The sequence below is a fragment of the Rutilus rutilus genome, assembly GCF_951802725.1.
Source record: "Rutilus rutilus genome assembly, chromosome: 2".
Classification (NCBI taxonomy): Eukaryota; Metazoa; Chordata; class Actinopteri; order Cypriniformes; family Leuciscidae; genus Rutilus; species Rutilus rutilus.
The window spans coordinates 781,901-797,409 of NC_140210.1; the positions used below are offsets into that span (position 1 = coordinate 781,901).

At 41.0% G+C, this 15,509-nt stretch overlaps 1 protein-coding gene across 1 annotated transcript; it reads left to right on the plus strand.

The window, feature by feature from the left end:
* Positions 1 to 802: 802 nt before the first annotated feature.
* Positions 803 to 15,299, plus strand: grk1a (G protein-coupled receptor kinase 1 a). Its single transcript, XM_084399335.1, has 7 exons — positions 803 to 1,893; positions 6,465 to 6,592; positions 7,439 to 7,596; positions 8,896 to 8,979; positions 9,717 to 9,841; positions 10,120 to 10,321; positions 13,434 to 15,299. The coding sequence occupies exons 1-7, from the start codon at positions 1,192 to 1,194 to the stop codon at positions 13,724 to 13,726; spliced, it is 1,692 nt and encodes a 563-aa protein (XP_084255461.1). The 5' UTR covers positions 803 to 1,191; the 3' UTR covers positions 13,727 to 15,299.
* Positions 15,300 to 15,509: the final 210 nt, after the last annotated feature.

The following is a 15,509-nucleotide window of genomic DNA, read 5'->3' on the forward strand; positions in this document are numbered from 1 at the left end:
AACTTGATATGACAAAAATAAAAAAATATAGTTTCCATTTTAAAGTAAGAGAAATATATGTCTTCATAATCTGTGAATATAATAATTTGTTGCTGCTCTTCGTCAGTTCATCACGGATAAAAGCAAAATCATGCCCACGTTTAATTAGGAAACGTTGAATATTTGTGACTTTAACAATGACGCTCACGGAGAAGCCGCTTCAGACCCTCACACAAAATTCCCAATTGTGTGCATTCCTATTGAAATATCTGGATTTCACGGATGAAAATCCATTGAACAACAATAAATGTGACCCTCACCTTGAAGATGCTTTCCAGAACCTTTACTCTCCCTGATCTTCTCTGATCACCAAAATGACACATTCTTCAAATGTCTTAAAATATCTTGAATGTAACTCGACACCCTTGCCTCATTTAGTATGCGCGGTTCTCTGAATATGCAAATTCACCCCGCCTCCACTCACTCACTCAGCTCAGAGATCCACTGGTTGACGATCACACGTTGATCTGATTGGTTACAAGGTAGTTTGTGACGTCAGAAACACCAGCGATTTCAAAGCGTGTGTTTGAGACTGTCTTTGGTTCACTGCAGTTTTAAGGAGGAAATACTCAGCAATGGTGTCGACTTATGATCTTACACATGCTTTAAGCATATTAAACACACCACATAGACACATAAACAACATTAAAAGCTGGATTTACACCACTTAAGGACTTTAATGAAGCTGGTCTAACCAAGGTTAAAACCAGGCCGGTAGTTCAGCTCATCAACCATCTATCAATCCTCATCCAGCTTTTCTTGTTTGTTAAAGGCGTAACAACTGATGATTCTTCAGTATTTTCTTGTTTCAGGGGTTTATTTCCCCAGCGAGTGAGTTCTGGATCCTGCTCCTCCATCAGTGAAGGGTTTTAACCCGAGGAAGGTATTATGGAGTTAGAGGATAAACCCTTATGAAAGATGTTGAGTCAGGTAGATCTGTGTGTGTGTCTGTGTGTGTGTGTGTCAGGGCTTATCGTTCACTTCTCCACCAGACACCGGATCCGTCGTTCGCTGTCCGAACCCCTATCCCGAATCTCATGATCTTCCCGAACTCCTCCAGTCTCAGGCGCTGAGCTCCAATGCTCTCGCTGTGACTCTCCGTCGTCTATCCTCGTCCGGTTCTCAGTCCTCGCTCAGACTCTTCTCCTCGTCATGGACATCGGAGGCTTGACTACGGTGGTGGCCAACTCGGCGTACATCTCGGCACGCGGGAGCTTCGACGGATCCGCCAACCCGGCGGCCAACCGGGACAAGAAGTACCACGCCAAACTCAAGCTCCCGCACATCACCGTGTGCGAAGACCTGCGGGAAACCCTGGACCTGCAGTTCAAGAGCATCTGCGTGGAGCAGCCGATCGGCAAACGCCTGTTTCAAGAGTACCTGGAGACCACCAACGAGTACAAGGGCCCGAGTCGCCTCTGGAAAGACGTGGAGGCGTACGACACGGCCGAGGATAAAGACCGGGCTCAGAAAGCCGGGAAAATCCTCCAGCGCTACATGGAGCCGTCGGCTAAGCTCTTCTGCCCGTTTCTACCGGAGAACGACATCACGAAGGTGAAGGAACGACACCAGGAGGCGGCGGATGATCTGTTCGTGGAGATCCTGGCGTGTGTGTTCGACTTCCTCAAAGAGGTTCCCTTCACGTTCTACCTGGAGACCATGTACTTTAAGCGCTTCATGCAGTGGAAGTGGCTGGAGATGCAGCCGATCGGAGAGGAGTGGTTCCTGGACTTCCGGGTTCTGGGAAAGGGAGGATTCGGAGAGGTGTCCGCCTGTCAGATGAAGGGCTCCGGGAAGCTGTACGCCTGCAAGAAGCTCAACAAGAAGAGGCTGAAGAAGAGGAAAGGCTATGAGGTACGAGGGCGGATCAGGCTCGGTTGAGCTGGGAAATTCTGGGAATATATCCCAGATATGTGTTCACGTTGAGTTAGGAAAAGTTATATCTGAATGTTATCTGACCGTTAAAAATGTAACATTAATGTAATGTAATGTAACAAAAGTTAATGTAACATTCTATTGTATCATTCGTCAAACATTATGGAATGTTACTTATGAACGTTCTGACACAAGTAACAACATTTAAAAAACGTCATGACGTCAAACATTCCATGAAAGATGTGTAAATGATGGTTTTGTGCAAACGCTTTGAGAACGTTATGAAAGACCAGATAACATTTAACTAACGTTCCAGTGACATTAATAGAACGAAACGTTCCCTGTTAGAATATCTGTTCAAATTACGCCTGCAAGAAACTCTACAAGGAGAGGCTGAAGAAGAGGAGAGGCTGTGAGGGATGAAGATCTGCGTGTTTGTGTGGGTCTTTCTCAGGAAACAGTGGCGTAATATATGTTGTAAGAACATTCACATTGAGTTAGGAAAAACTTATATCTGAATGTAATGTGAATATTCCATTGTATCAAGAATTATGGGAACGTTACTTTTGAAAGTTCTCTGAACGAGCAACATTTAAAAAACGTTCCATGAACGATGTTCCTGTGCAAACGCTTAGAGAATAATTATGAAAGACCAGATAATGTTGAACGAACGTTACTGGAAGAACTTTGAGAGAACGTTCTCTGTGAGAACACTGAATATAACAGGACACTGCCACCGTTATCTGCTCAAATTATAGTAATTATAAAGCATTATGAAAGCAGCTCGTTGTGTTCGGTTGAGGTGAATATATATATATATATATATATATGTTCTAAGAACATTCCATTTCATCATTCAAACTGAACGTTACTTTTGAACGTTCTTGAACAAGTAGCAACATTTAAAAAACTTTAGACGCACATCAAACTGAAACATTCCATGAAAGATTTTTTTAATAATGTTTTTGTGCAAACGCTTTGAGAACTTTATGATGAAAGCAGCTCGTGTTCGGCTGAGGTGAATCATGTCTCTCTTAGTTCATGCAAAATATACAGTCAAACCAGTTTATTCAGACACCTTCAACATCTCTCACACTGTTTATTCACTATAGTTTAGAGAATGGTAATAAAGAACTCAGAGTTATGAACTCAGCTGATATCTGACTGGTTTTGTCCGTCCTTCTGTTAGACTGTCTCACACATGAATTATGTTGAATATCTGTCAGCTGTTAAATTTAACTACACAATTAGATAATACCAGTTTAGCTCAACCAATCACCAAGCAATGCTTCATTGTGTTCAGTCTGTGTGTAAAAAGAGCATTAGCAATTAAAGACAAAACACACTTCAGCAAAACATGATCAGCTCAAAGTGTCCCAATCATTTCTGCTCCCAGTGTCACTGGTAGTCTCTGTGTGAAGAGTTATTGGGTGTAATATGTCACAGTTTACTTTATTCTGCTCTCCTCACTTACAGAACTATAGTGTCCTGATCACACTAGTGGAACAACATCACACATGATATCTGGTGTCTGAGTAATGTTGGGTTTGACTGTATGTGTTCTAGGAAGATTCCCATTGAGTTATGCAAATCTAAATGTTATCTGAGTTTTGTCTCGGTTATGTGAATATTCCACTGAATCGTTCTTCAAACATTATGGGAACGTTACTTATGAATGTTCTCTGAAACAAGTAGCAACATTTGAAAAAAGTTAGACGAACATCCAACTAAAACATTCCATGAAAGATGTGTAAATAATGCTCTTGTGCAAACGTTATTAAAGACCAGATAACATTGCACAAGAAGAGGCTGAGGAAGAGGAGAGGCTGAGGAAGAGGAGAGGCTGTGAGGGATGAAGATCTGCGTGTTCAGGTCCAGGTTTAAAAAGTGTTTTCTTGGTCGAGGAAACATTACATTTTATCGTTATTCTAACATTATGGGAACGTTTCTGTTGAATGTTTTCTGAACGTTCTGAAACAAGTAGCAACATTTAAATAAACGTTAGACGAACATCCAACTAAAACATTCCACGATCGATGTATGAATAATGCTCTTGTGCAAACGCTTTGAGAATATTATGAAAGACCAGATAACGTTGAACGAACGTTCTATTAACGTTACTGGAAGAATTTTGAGAGAACGTTCTCTGTGAGAACACTGAATATAACAGGACACTGCCACCGTTTACTCTGTTCAAATTATACAACGGCGTTGTTTACAATACAACACTGAATACAACAGGACTCAAATTATAGTGATTATAAAGCTGGCGTGATTGATAATTAAATATTGGTTCTTTGGACCTGAAATGCAATGAGTAAATATGATTTCTCAATAGGTCAGACTTTTACAAAACTGCTCCAGTAGATAAGGACCACATTAACACACAAATTACACATTCTTGTGTCTAAAATCATAATTTTTACATAAATAATTCATCTCAGATCTCTGTTTTATTGGTAGTTAGTGGTGTGTGTGTGTGTGTGTGTGTGTGTGTGTGTGTGTGTGTGTGTGTGTATGAGATGTTAATGTCCACCACTGATGGGCCTGTAATGGTAACGCTTAGATAACAGGACATGGATTGTGTGATTAAGAAGCTCAGGCGTGACATTGATGATGAAGGTGAAGGCTTTACTGTGCTAATGTGCTTTACTAGCGCTCCACTCCTGCACAGATTACACATCTCTCATCATTCATCCAGTTTCTGCTTTTATCAGTGTTTTACTGATGGGTTAAACATCCAGTGATCGCAGATGCATGATGTTCCTCGTCAGTGTTGATCAGATGTGTGTGTGTGTGTGTGTGTGTATTTGTGTGTGTTTCAGTCAGTGTTAGAGCTGAGGAAGCTTTATCTCATTATGAAATGCCACTCCAACACATTTAAATATGGATCAGATTTGTGGAAATCCTGGACAGCAGAAACGCTGGAGACGCAGCCATACGAGGGAACGTCCAACAGGGAACGTTCTCTCAAAGTTATGAACAAACGTTCTTCCAGTGACGTTATTTTTTCATTTGGACGATCATGTTTATAATGACCTCATTCACAGTTATGGATGAAAAGATTATTCTTAAACACATCCTTTATATGTCAGGATGCATGAAACTAGTGAATTGGTTCTCATGCAAATGCTGTCATATATTGCGATCAGCTTATATAGTCTGTGTTTAGCTCTTTCTGCATGAATGTGAATGTGCGTTCATATACTGAGAATGTCTGACAGTTAAATTACATACAAATGTATAAATAATATTGATGATAACTTCAGTGAAAAAGCAAAATGAACGTGAATGTGAAAATGTCTCAGTCTGAACAAAGAGTCACATGATCAACGACACTGACATGCTTATTTGATTTAAATCTGAATCTGGAGTTTGCTGCTGTGTGTGTGAGAGAGTGAGTGAGAGTGAGTGAGAGAGTGAGTGTGAGTGAGTGAGAGAGTGAGTGTGAGTGAGTGAGAGAGTGAGTGTGAGAGTGAGAGTGAGAGAGTGAGTGTGAGTGAGTGAGTGAGAGAGTGAGTGAGAGAGTGTGAGTGAGTGTGAGAGTGTGAGAGTGAGTGAGAGAGTGAGTGAGTGAGAGTGTGTGAGTGAGTGAGAGTGTGTGAGTGAGAGTGAGTATGACTGAGTGAGTGAGAGAGTGAGAGTGAGTGAGTGTGGGAGTGAGTGAGAGAGAGTGTGAGAGTGAGTGAGTGTGAGTGAGTGAGAGAGAGTGTGAGAGTGAGTGAGTGAGAGAGAGTGAGTGAGAGTGAGTGAGTGTGAGAGTGAGTGAGTGAGTGTGAGAGTGAGTGAGAGTGTGAGAGTGAGTATGACTGAGTGAGTGAGAGTGTGTGACAGTGAGTGAGTGTGAGAGTGAGTGAGAGAGTGAGAGTGAGTATGACTGAGTGAGTGAGAGTGTGTGAGAGTGAGTGAGTGTGAGTGTGAGAGGGAGTGAGTGTGAGAGTGAGTGAGTGAGAGAGAGTGTGAGAGTGAGTGAGTGTGAGTGAGTGAGAGAGAGTGTGAGAGTGAGTGAGAGAGAGTGTGAGTGAGAGTGAGTGAGTGTGAGAGTGAGTGAGAGTGTGTGAGTGAGTGAGAGTGAGTATGACTGAGTGAGAGTGAGAGGGAGTGTGTGAGAGGGAGTGAGAGTGAGTGAGAGTGTGTGTGAGAGAGTGAGTGTGAGTGAGAGTGAGTGAGTGAGTGTGTGAGAGTGAGTGAGAGTGTGTGAGTGAGTGAGAGTGTGTGAGTGAGTGAGAGTGAGTATGACTGAGTGAGTGTGAGAATGAGAGAGTGAGTGTGTGAGTGGGAGTGAGAGTGAGTGAGAGTGTGTGTGAGTGAGAGTGAGTGTGTGAGAGAGTGCGTGTGAGAGTGAGTGTGTGAGAGTGAGAGTGAGTGAGTGAGAGTGTGTGTGTGTGTGTGTGTGTGTGTGTGTGTGTGTGTGTGTGTGTGTGTGTGTGTGTGTGTGTGTGTGTGTGTGTGTGTGTGTGTGTGTGAGAGAGTGAGAGTGAGAGTGAGTGTGAGAGTGAGTGAGTGATAAAATGTTCTGAACTGAAGATCGTGTTGTTCTGGGTTCACAGGGAGCAATGGTGGAGAAACGGATCCTGGCTCGAGTTCACAGTCGGTTCATCGTGTCTCTGGCGTACGCCTTCCAGACCAAAACTGAGCTCTGTTTGGTGATGACCATCATGAACGGAGGAGACCTGAGGTCAGACACACACGCACACACATGCACACTCTCTCACACACACACACACACACACACACACACACAAATTATCAAAAACACTGCCCGTGTCAGGCAAAAAAAAAAAATGCTGGTGGGGAAAGAGTTAATAAAAAAATTTCATTTTATATTTAATTTAATTTGTATTTTTATTCTATTTTTTTATTTATTTGATCATTTTAATTTAATTAAATGTTTTAATTATTATTATTTTTTTATTAACAAAACACAAACAAAAACTACCCTGTGGGGGAAAACGAGAGACTAGACTTGGCGCGACACATTAGGGACATTCAGCAAGGATCCAGCACAGGACTGCAGACTCAGGGAGAATAAATAGGGAGCAAACAAGGCATGTGCGGATGGAGGACAGGTGGAGCAAATCAAGAGTGTAAGTGAGTGAGTGGAGGACATGTTCATGTGCGGATGGAGGACAGGTGGGGCAAATCAATCAATAATCAGGAACAAGAGGGGGGGGGGGGGGGGGTCAGACAACCGACAGGAGAGCACAGAACACACGGACAGGAGAGCACACGAGAACGAGCGGCAGAAGACCAACACTTCCAGCAGGAACGTCTGAATCCTGACACAGAACCGATCCCGAACAGGACATGAGTGCCGGAGTCGGAACGCCACGCTCCTAACATGAACCCACGCACAAAACCAAGAACACACTAGACCGAAGTGATAGAACTTTGACAATTCTATTTTATATTTATTTTGAACTTTTATGAACTTTAATGAATAATGAACTTTTATCTTATTATTTGTCTGTGTGTGTGTGTGTGTGTGTGTGTGTGTGTGTGTGTGTGTGTGTGTGTGTGTCAGGTACCACATCTATAATGTGGATGAGAATAACCCCGGGTTCTCTGAGGCCAGAGCCTGTTATTACTCGGCTCAGATCATCCAGGGAATGGAGCATCTCCACCAGAAGAGGATCATCTACCGAGACCTGAAGCCTGAGAACGTCCTGCTGGATAACGAAGGTGAGCTGGAGCTGCGCCTCATTCACACACGCGTACTACGCCCTACAAGTATAGACTGTGTGTATCAGAAGAGTAGACAAGCTTTGGGAAAAACGTCATATAATTGGGTCAATCACAGTAAACTGACCTGTCAATCATCCTGTCACAGTAAACTGGCATGTCAATCATCTGACCTGTCAATCATCCTGTCACTGTAAACTGACCTGTCAATCACCCTGTCACTGTAAACTGACCTGTCAATCATCTCTCACAGTAAACTGACCTGTCAATCATCCTGTCACTGTAAACTGACCTGTCAATCATCCTGTCACAGTAAACTGACCTGTCAATCATCTGACCTGTCAATCATCCTGTCACTGTAAACTGACCTGTCAATCACCCTGTCACTGTAAACTGACCTGTCAATCATCCTGTCACAGTAAACTGACCTGTCAATCATCTGACCTGTCAATCATCCTGTCACAGTAAACTGACCTGTCAGTCATCCTGTCACTGTAAACTGACCTGTCAATCATCTGACCTGTCAATCATCCTGTCACAGTAAACTGACCTGTCAATCATCTTGTCACAGTAAACTGACCTGTCAATCATCCTCTCACAGTAAACTGACCTGTCAATCATCCTGTCACTGTAAACTGACCTGTCAATCATCCTGTCACAGTAAACTGACCTGTCAATCATCTGACCTGTCAATCATCCTGTCACTGTAAACTGACCTGTCAATCACCCTGTCACTGTAAACTGACCTGTCAATCATCCTGTCACAGTAAACTGACCTGTCAATCATCTGACCTGTCAATCATCCTGTCACAGTAAACTGACCTGTCAATCATCCTGTCACTGTAAACTGACCTGACCTGTAAATACATAATGATGCATTTAAAAGTGAATGGCCTAACGGATCTTTATTAAAGTCCACATTGTTATTGCAGATTAAATATAACACGGATAACATTACATAAATACGTTATATCTGGTTAATCTTTGATTAATCACTCACCGTCAATCACGCATATCCGCCATCTTTTGTAGTTTTTTAACACTTCTTACTCGTGTTTGTAGTTCCTCCTCCAAATCGCAGTGGGTTGTGGGTAATATTAGCCGTTATAGTGAGCACGGATACACACTTCGAAAATCCGGGGACTTCTGGCGTCTCTCTTCAACACACTATGCTTTAGGACACACTTATTCTAATCTCACACACTGTTTAGGGTGGATAGTGTGAACACTGAGACGCAGAGTGAGACTCTCGCGCTTCAGTCATGTGATCAGTCATGTGATCCTCCTGTCTGTGTTCAGGGAACGTCAGGATCTCGGATCTCGGATTGGCTGTGGAACTCGCCGACGACCAGCATAAGATCAAAGGTTACGCTGGAACTCCAGGTCAGAGGTCACAGTCAGTGACGCACAATTACAGTTTTTAGATTTTACAGTTACACTTTATTGTGGGGTTCAATTCTCACCATTAACTAGTTGCTTATTATCATTCATACATCAGCTGTTTATTAGTACTTATAAAACACTTATTAGTGCCTTATTCTGCATGATCATATTATACATCCTTTAATCCTACAATACTAAAGTTAAAAACCTTACTAACTAATAATGAGCAGTAATTAGGAGTTCTTGAGGCCAGAGTCACAGTTAATAGTGAGAATTGAACCCTAAACTAAAGTGTGACAGATGAAAAATGTTCATGTTTTTATATTTTCATATATTTTATATATATATATGTGTCTATATGGTTTTTATACATTTTTATTTCCCTTTAGTTTGGCTTCAGCTTTTGTGAAGTTTTTAGTCGACGTCGACAATTGGATAAACGCAAAACTTTCAAATATTATCCTAACATTGTCATATTATCCTTATATTTGAATCATTACAAGCACAAGTTGTAATTGCTGACTCACACACTCGTTGTGTTTGTTGAACTGAGTTCATGACATTAACTAACCCCTATAACATGTGTATTATTATAGCTTTATACTATATTACTGTATATCACTGCTGTATGAATGTGACTTTAACACTCGTCTCTGACTGATGACTCAATATACTTCCTGCTTTCATGCAATAAAAACACTATATGAATGTGTGTGTGTGTGTGTGTGTGTGTTCAGGGTTCATGGCCCCGGAGCTGCTGAAGGGTGAAGAGTACGATTACTCCGTGGATTACTTCACTCTCGGGGTCACGCTGTTCGAGTTCATCGCCGCTAAAGGACCGTTCAGGACTCGAGGAGAGAAGGTGCGCTTCAACATTCATTCTTTTTGCTTTTTTTTTTTTTTTACATATTTTTATTGAATTTGACAAAACATTTAACAAAGATACATAATAACATACACTTAAGTACAAACATAACTTACTCAAATCTCTCCCCCTCCACAATAACCCTGGCAGTCGGTAAAAAAGAAATACAAATTATACATACATACACCTGTGTGTCAGTGAGAGTTGAAGTCTCTGATGAACATGACAGTTCTGTTGTCCCACACTCGTGTATCAGCCGCTGTTCTTCTGCTCAGGTGGAGAATAAAGAGGTGAAGAAGCGGATCCTGAACGACCCCGTGACCTTCCCGGAGACGTTCAGCGAGAACGCCAAGTCCATCTGTGACGGGTTACTGGCTAAAGAAGTGGACAAGAGACTGGGCTTCAAGAACGGCTCGTGTGACGAACTGCGCGCTCATCCGTTCTTCAGCGAAATCAACTGGAGGAAACTCGACGCAGGTGCGGATCTCAATCAGTACCAGTTCATAATGTTTCTGAAAGAGTCTGCTCACCAAAGCTGTGCTTATTTGATCAGAAATACAGTGAAATATTATTGTAATGTAAATCATCTGTTCTCTGTGAATATACAGTAAAGTGTAATTTATTCCTGTGATCAAAGCTGAATTTTCAGCATCATTACTCCAGTCTTCAGTGTCACATGATCCTTCAGAAGTCACTCTAATATGATGATTTGATGCTCAAGAGACATTTATGATTATTATCAGTGTTGAAAACTGTTCATATTTCTGTGGAAACCGTCATACATTTTATTTTTCAAGATGATTTGATGAATAGAAAGTTCAAAAGAACAGAATTTATTTGAAATAGAATCTTTTGTAACATTATAAATGTCACTTTTTAATCAGTTTAATGCGTCCTTGATGAATAAAAGTATTTCTTTCAAAAACAAGAAAATCTTACTGACCCCAAATCAGGGTTTACACAAACATATGAACTGTTTTCAACATTGATAATAATAATAATAAATGTTTTCTTGATCATCAAATCATCATATTAGAATGATTTATGAATAATCATGTGACACTGAAGACTGGAGTAATGATTCTGAAAATTCAGCTTTGATCACAGGAATAAATTACACTTTACTGTATATTCACATAGAAAACAGATGATTTACATTGGAATAATATTTCACTTTTTTACTGTATCAAATAAATGCAGCTTTGGTGAGCAGAATCATAATAACTCCAAACACTAATGTTTGTCCATTGGGGCCGGTTGCACACACTGCTAAGACCAGTCTTACAAGACATACATTTCTTTTTCTTTAAAACCGTCATAACTTTTTTAAGTCAGTTACATAAAAACGTAGATTGGCTTAATCTGATACTGAAAAGTAAGACTGGTTGCCCCTTGACTAACTGTTAGTGGCTCATACTAGATCTTCAGACACTGTCTTAACATAATAGGTGTGTCCCAAATCGCATACTTGTGCACTATTCTACGCCATTTTGTAGTATAAATAGTGCGAGTAGTGCGTTCACACTGAAAATTCCCCCCCAAAAAAGTGCACTTTAAGTACCCGGATGATGCACTTATTTAAGCCAAAAAGTGTGGAACGTTGGACACTTCATGCACTCGACTGTCGCAGCTTTAATTATGTAGCAGAGGGGGAGGGGCTATCACACTCCGATGTTGAAAGACAAAATAAACATATTAAGTTCATACACTACACGGTTGAGTACATAGTGTATAAGTGCATAGTGCATAAATGCGTAGTGCATAGTACATAGAGCAAAAGTGCATAGTGCATAAGTGCATAGTGCATAAGTACATAGTGCATAGTGCATAAGTGCATAGTGTATAAGTGCATAGTGTATAAGTGCATAGTGTATAAGTGCATAGTGCATAAGTACATAGTGTATAAGTGCATAGTGTATAAGTGCATAGTCTATAAATGCATAGTGCATAAGTACATAGTGTATAAGTGCATAGTGTATAAGTACATACATAGTGTATAAGTGCATAGTGCATAAGTGTATAGTGCATAAATGCATAGAGTATAAGTGCATAGTGCATACATAGTGTATAAGTACATACAGTGTATAAGTGCATAGTGCATAAGTGTATAGTGCATAAATTCATAGAGTATAAGTGCATAGTGCATAAGTGCTAGTGTATAAGTGCATAAATGCATAGTGCATAAGTGCATAGTGTATAAGTGCATAGTGCATAAGTACACAGTGTATAAGTGCATAGTTTATGAGTGCATAGTGTGTGTGCATAGTGCATAAGTACATAGTGCAAAAGTGCATAAGTACATAGTGCAAAAGTACATATTGCATAAGTGTATAGTGCAAAAGTGCATATTGCATAAGTGCATAGTGCATAAGTACATATTGCAAAAGTGAATAGTGCAAAAGTGCATAAGTGTATAGTGCAAAAGTGCATAGTGCATAATTACATATTGCATAAGTGCATAGTGCATAAGTGGATAGTGCATAGTGCATAATTACATATTGCATAAGTGCATAGTGCAAAAGTGCATAGAGCATAAGTGCATAGTGCATAAGTACATATTGCATAAGTGTATAGTGTAAAAGTACATAAGTGCATAGTGCATAAGTGGATAGTGCAAAAGTGCATAGTGCATAATTACATATTGCATAAGTGTATAGTGCATAAGTGCATAGTGCATAAGTGGATAGTGCATAGTGCATAATTACATATTGCATAAGTGCATAGTGCAAAAGTGCATAGAGCAAAAGTGCATAAGTGCATAAGTACATATTGCATAACTGCATTAGTGCAAAAGTGCATAAGTGTATAGTGCATAAGTACATATTGCAAAAGTGCATAGTGCATAAGTGTATAGTGCAAAAGTGCATAGTGCAAAAGTGCATAAGTGCATAGTGCAAAAGTGCATAAGTGCATAGTGCATAAATGTATAGTGCATAAGTACATATTGCAAAAGTGCATAGTGCAAAAGTGCATTGTGCAAAAGTGCATAGTGCATAAGTACATATTGCATAACTGCATTAGTGCAAAAGTGCATAAGTGTATAGTGCATAAGTACATATTGCAAAAGTGCATAGTGCATAAGTGTATAGTGCAAAAGTGCATAGTGCAAAAGTGCATAAGTGCATAGTGCAAAAGTGCATAAGTGCATAGTGCATAAATGTATAGTGCATAAGTACATATTGCAAAAGTGCATAGTGCAAAAGTGCATAAGTGTATAGTGCAAAAGTGCATAGTGCATAAGTGTATAGTGCAAAAGTGCATAGTGCAAAATTACATATTGCATAAGTGTATAGTGCATAAGTGCATAGTGCAAAAGTGCATAAGTGTATAGTGCAAAAGTGCATAAGTGTATAGTGCAAAAGTGCATAGTGCAAAATTACATATTGCATAAGTGTATAGTGCATAAGTACATAGTGTATAAGTGCATAAGTGCTAAGTGCATAGTGCATAAGTGTATAGTGCTTATATAAGTACATAGTGTATAAGTGTATAGTGTATAGTGCGTCATTTGGGACACAGCTAATGGCGATGTTTATGCAACTGGCCCTCTAGTCATGTGATGCACTAATGCCACACTGATTCGCTACAGGGATTCTTCCTCCTCCGTTTGTCCCGGATTCGAAGACGGTTTACGCCAAAGATCTGGACGACGTGGGCGCGTTCTCCACGGTGAAGGGGGTCGGCCTGGAGGACGACGACAAGAACTTCTTCGACGAGTTTGCGTCGGGAAACATCTCGATCCCGTGGCAGGAGGAGATGATCGAGACCGGCATGTTCGGCGAGCTGAACGTGTGGGGTCCGAACGGGACGGTGCCGAACGACCTGCGCAGAGAGTCAATCCTGGAGCAGCCGCCCAAATCATCCACCTGCAGCGTCTCATAATCACACACACACACACACACACACACCTGCAGCGTCTCATAATCACACACACACACACACACACACACACACACACACACATACCTGCAGCATCGCATAATCAAACACACACACACACACACCTGCAGCGTCTCATAATCACACACACACACACACCACCTGCAGTGTCTCATAATCACACACACACACACACACACCTGCAGCGTCTCATAATCACACACACACACACACACACACACACACACACACACCACCTGCAGCGTCTCCTAATCACACACACACACACACACACACACACACACACACACACACACCACCTGCAGCGTCTCCTAATCACACACACACACACACACACACACACACACACACATACCTGCAGCGTCGCATAATCAAACACACACACACACACACACACACACACACACACACCCAGACACACACTTCAGCGTCTCATAATCACACACACACACACACACACACACACACACACACACTTCAGCGTCTCATAATCACACACACACACACACTCCAGCGTCTCATAATCTCACACACACACACACACACTTCAGCGTCTCATAATCACACACACACACACACACTCCAGCGTCTCATAATCTCACACACACACACTTTTTAAACATGCTTTTAAACAGAACTGAATATCTGAGAATAAGGAGGGAAATGCTTTAGATCAGTGAGTAATAACATCTGTAGGTGAGATTAAATCAATATCACACGCTGTGATCTACTGTACGAGTGATGCTGACACTGTTCTGTGATCTACTGTACGAGTGATGCTGACACTGTTCTGTGCTCTACTGTACGAGTGATGCTGACACTGTTCTGTGATCTACTGTACGAGTGATGCTGACACTGTTCTGTGCTCTACTGTACGAGTGATGCTGACACTGTTCTGAGATCTACTGTACGAGTGATGCTGACACTGTTCTGTGATCTGAAGCGCGAGAATGTGTACATTTGTGTTTACAATCAATTACATGTGAGAGTATAGACCTTCGTTCAGCAGAAGATTGCAACAGTGCAGTGAATAATTCAGTGCTTTTCTAATCGATTTCATGCTTTGAAACCTTTTTCCCTGAACTGGTCTTAGTGGATTATTCTGATTGCTTTAATTAATGCCTTGATTGATTGTGATTGTGTTTCATGAGACCGGTCGTCTCGTAGTGTCGGCCCACATCTGGGCCACATCTGGGCCGCGTTTGATCCTCATGGACCGCATCTGAGCCGGATGTGGGCCGACACTATGTTCCCGTCTGGGACTGTTGGAGCATGAACACACAGACGCTTCTGTTCTGTGCATGAATCGCTTTTTAAGTGCCCTAGCGAAGACATCAGTAGACTTTCTGGAAACCCGATTCTTCTTCATGTAAAAAGCTGTAAATGTCTATAGGTTGCATTGATTATTGAAGTACTTCTGAATAATATGATAGTTGTCATAATTATGATTTCAAATAAATCTTTTACCATAAATACACCTCTGGTGACTCTGTGCTTTATCTGTGGATGTTGACACACTACACACACGGTTTCATGCATCTGTCAATTTGGGGCTTTTTGGCTTTTCAAAAAGTGTTTTTTCAGACTAGTGGAAAGAAACATCCAAAATACACTTTTATCTCTATCTTTTAGAGCACTTTATCTATTTTTTGGGGGGGTTGTTCATATATAGTTTTCCTGATTTTATACAACATTTTATTGTAATTTTTTTTTGCCAATTATTATTTTTTTGGATGTTGAATGTATTTTCTGATTTGCCATAAAT

Excerpts from the sequence above, each read along its gene's own strand:
- grk1a (XM_084399335.1), top strand. The coding sequence starts at position 1,192 with ATGGACATCGGAGGCTTGACTACGGTGGTGGCCAACTCGGCGTACATC. Across the intron at positions 6,593-7,438 it reads ATGAACGGAGGAGACCTGAG|GTACCACATCTATAATGTGG; the intron begins GTCAGACACACA and ends TGTGTGTGTCAG. Across the intron at positions 10,322-13,433 it reads CTGGAGGAAACTCGACGCAG|GGATTCTTCCTCCTCCGTTT; the intron begins GTGCGGATCTCA and ends GATTCGCTACAG.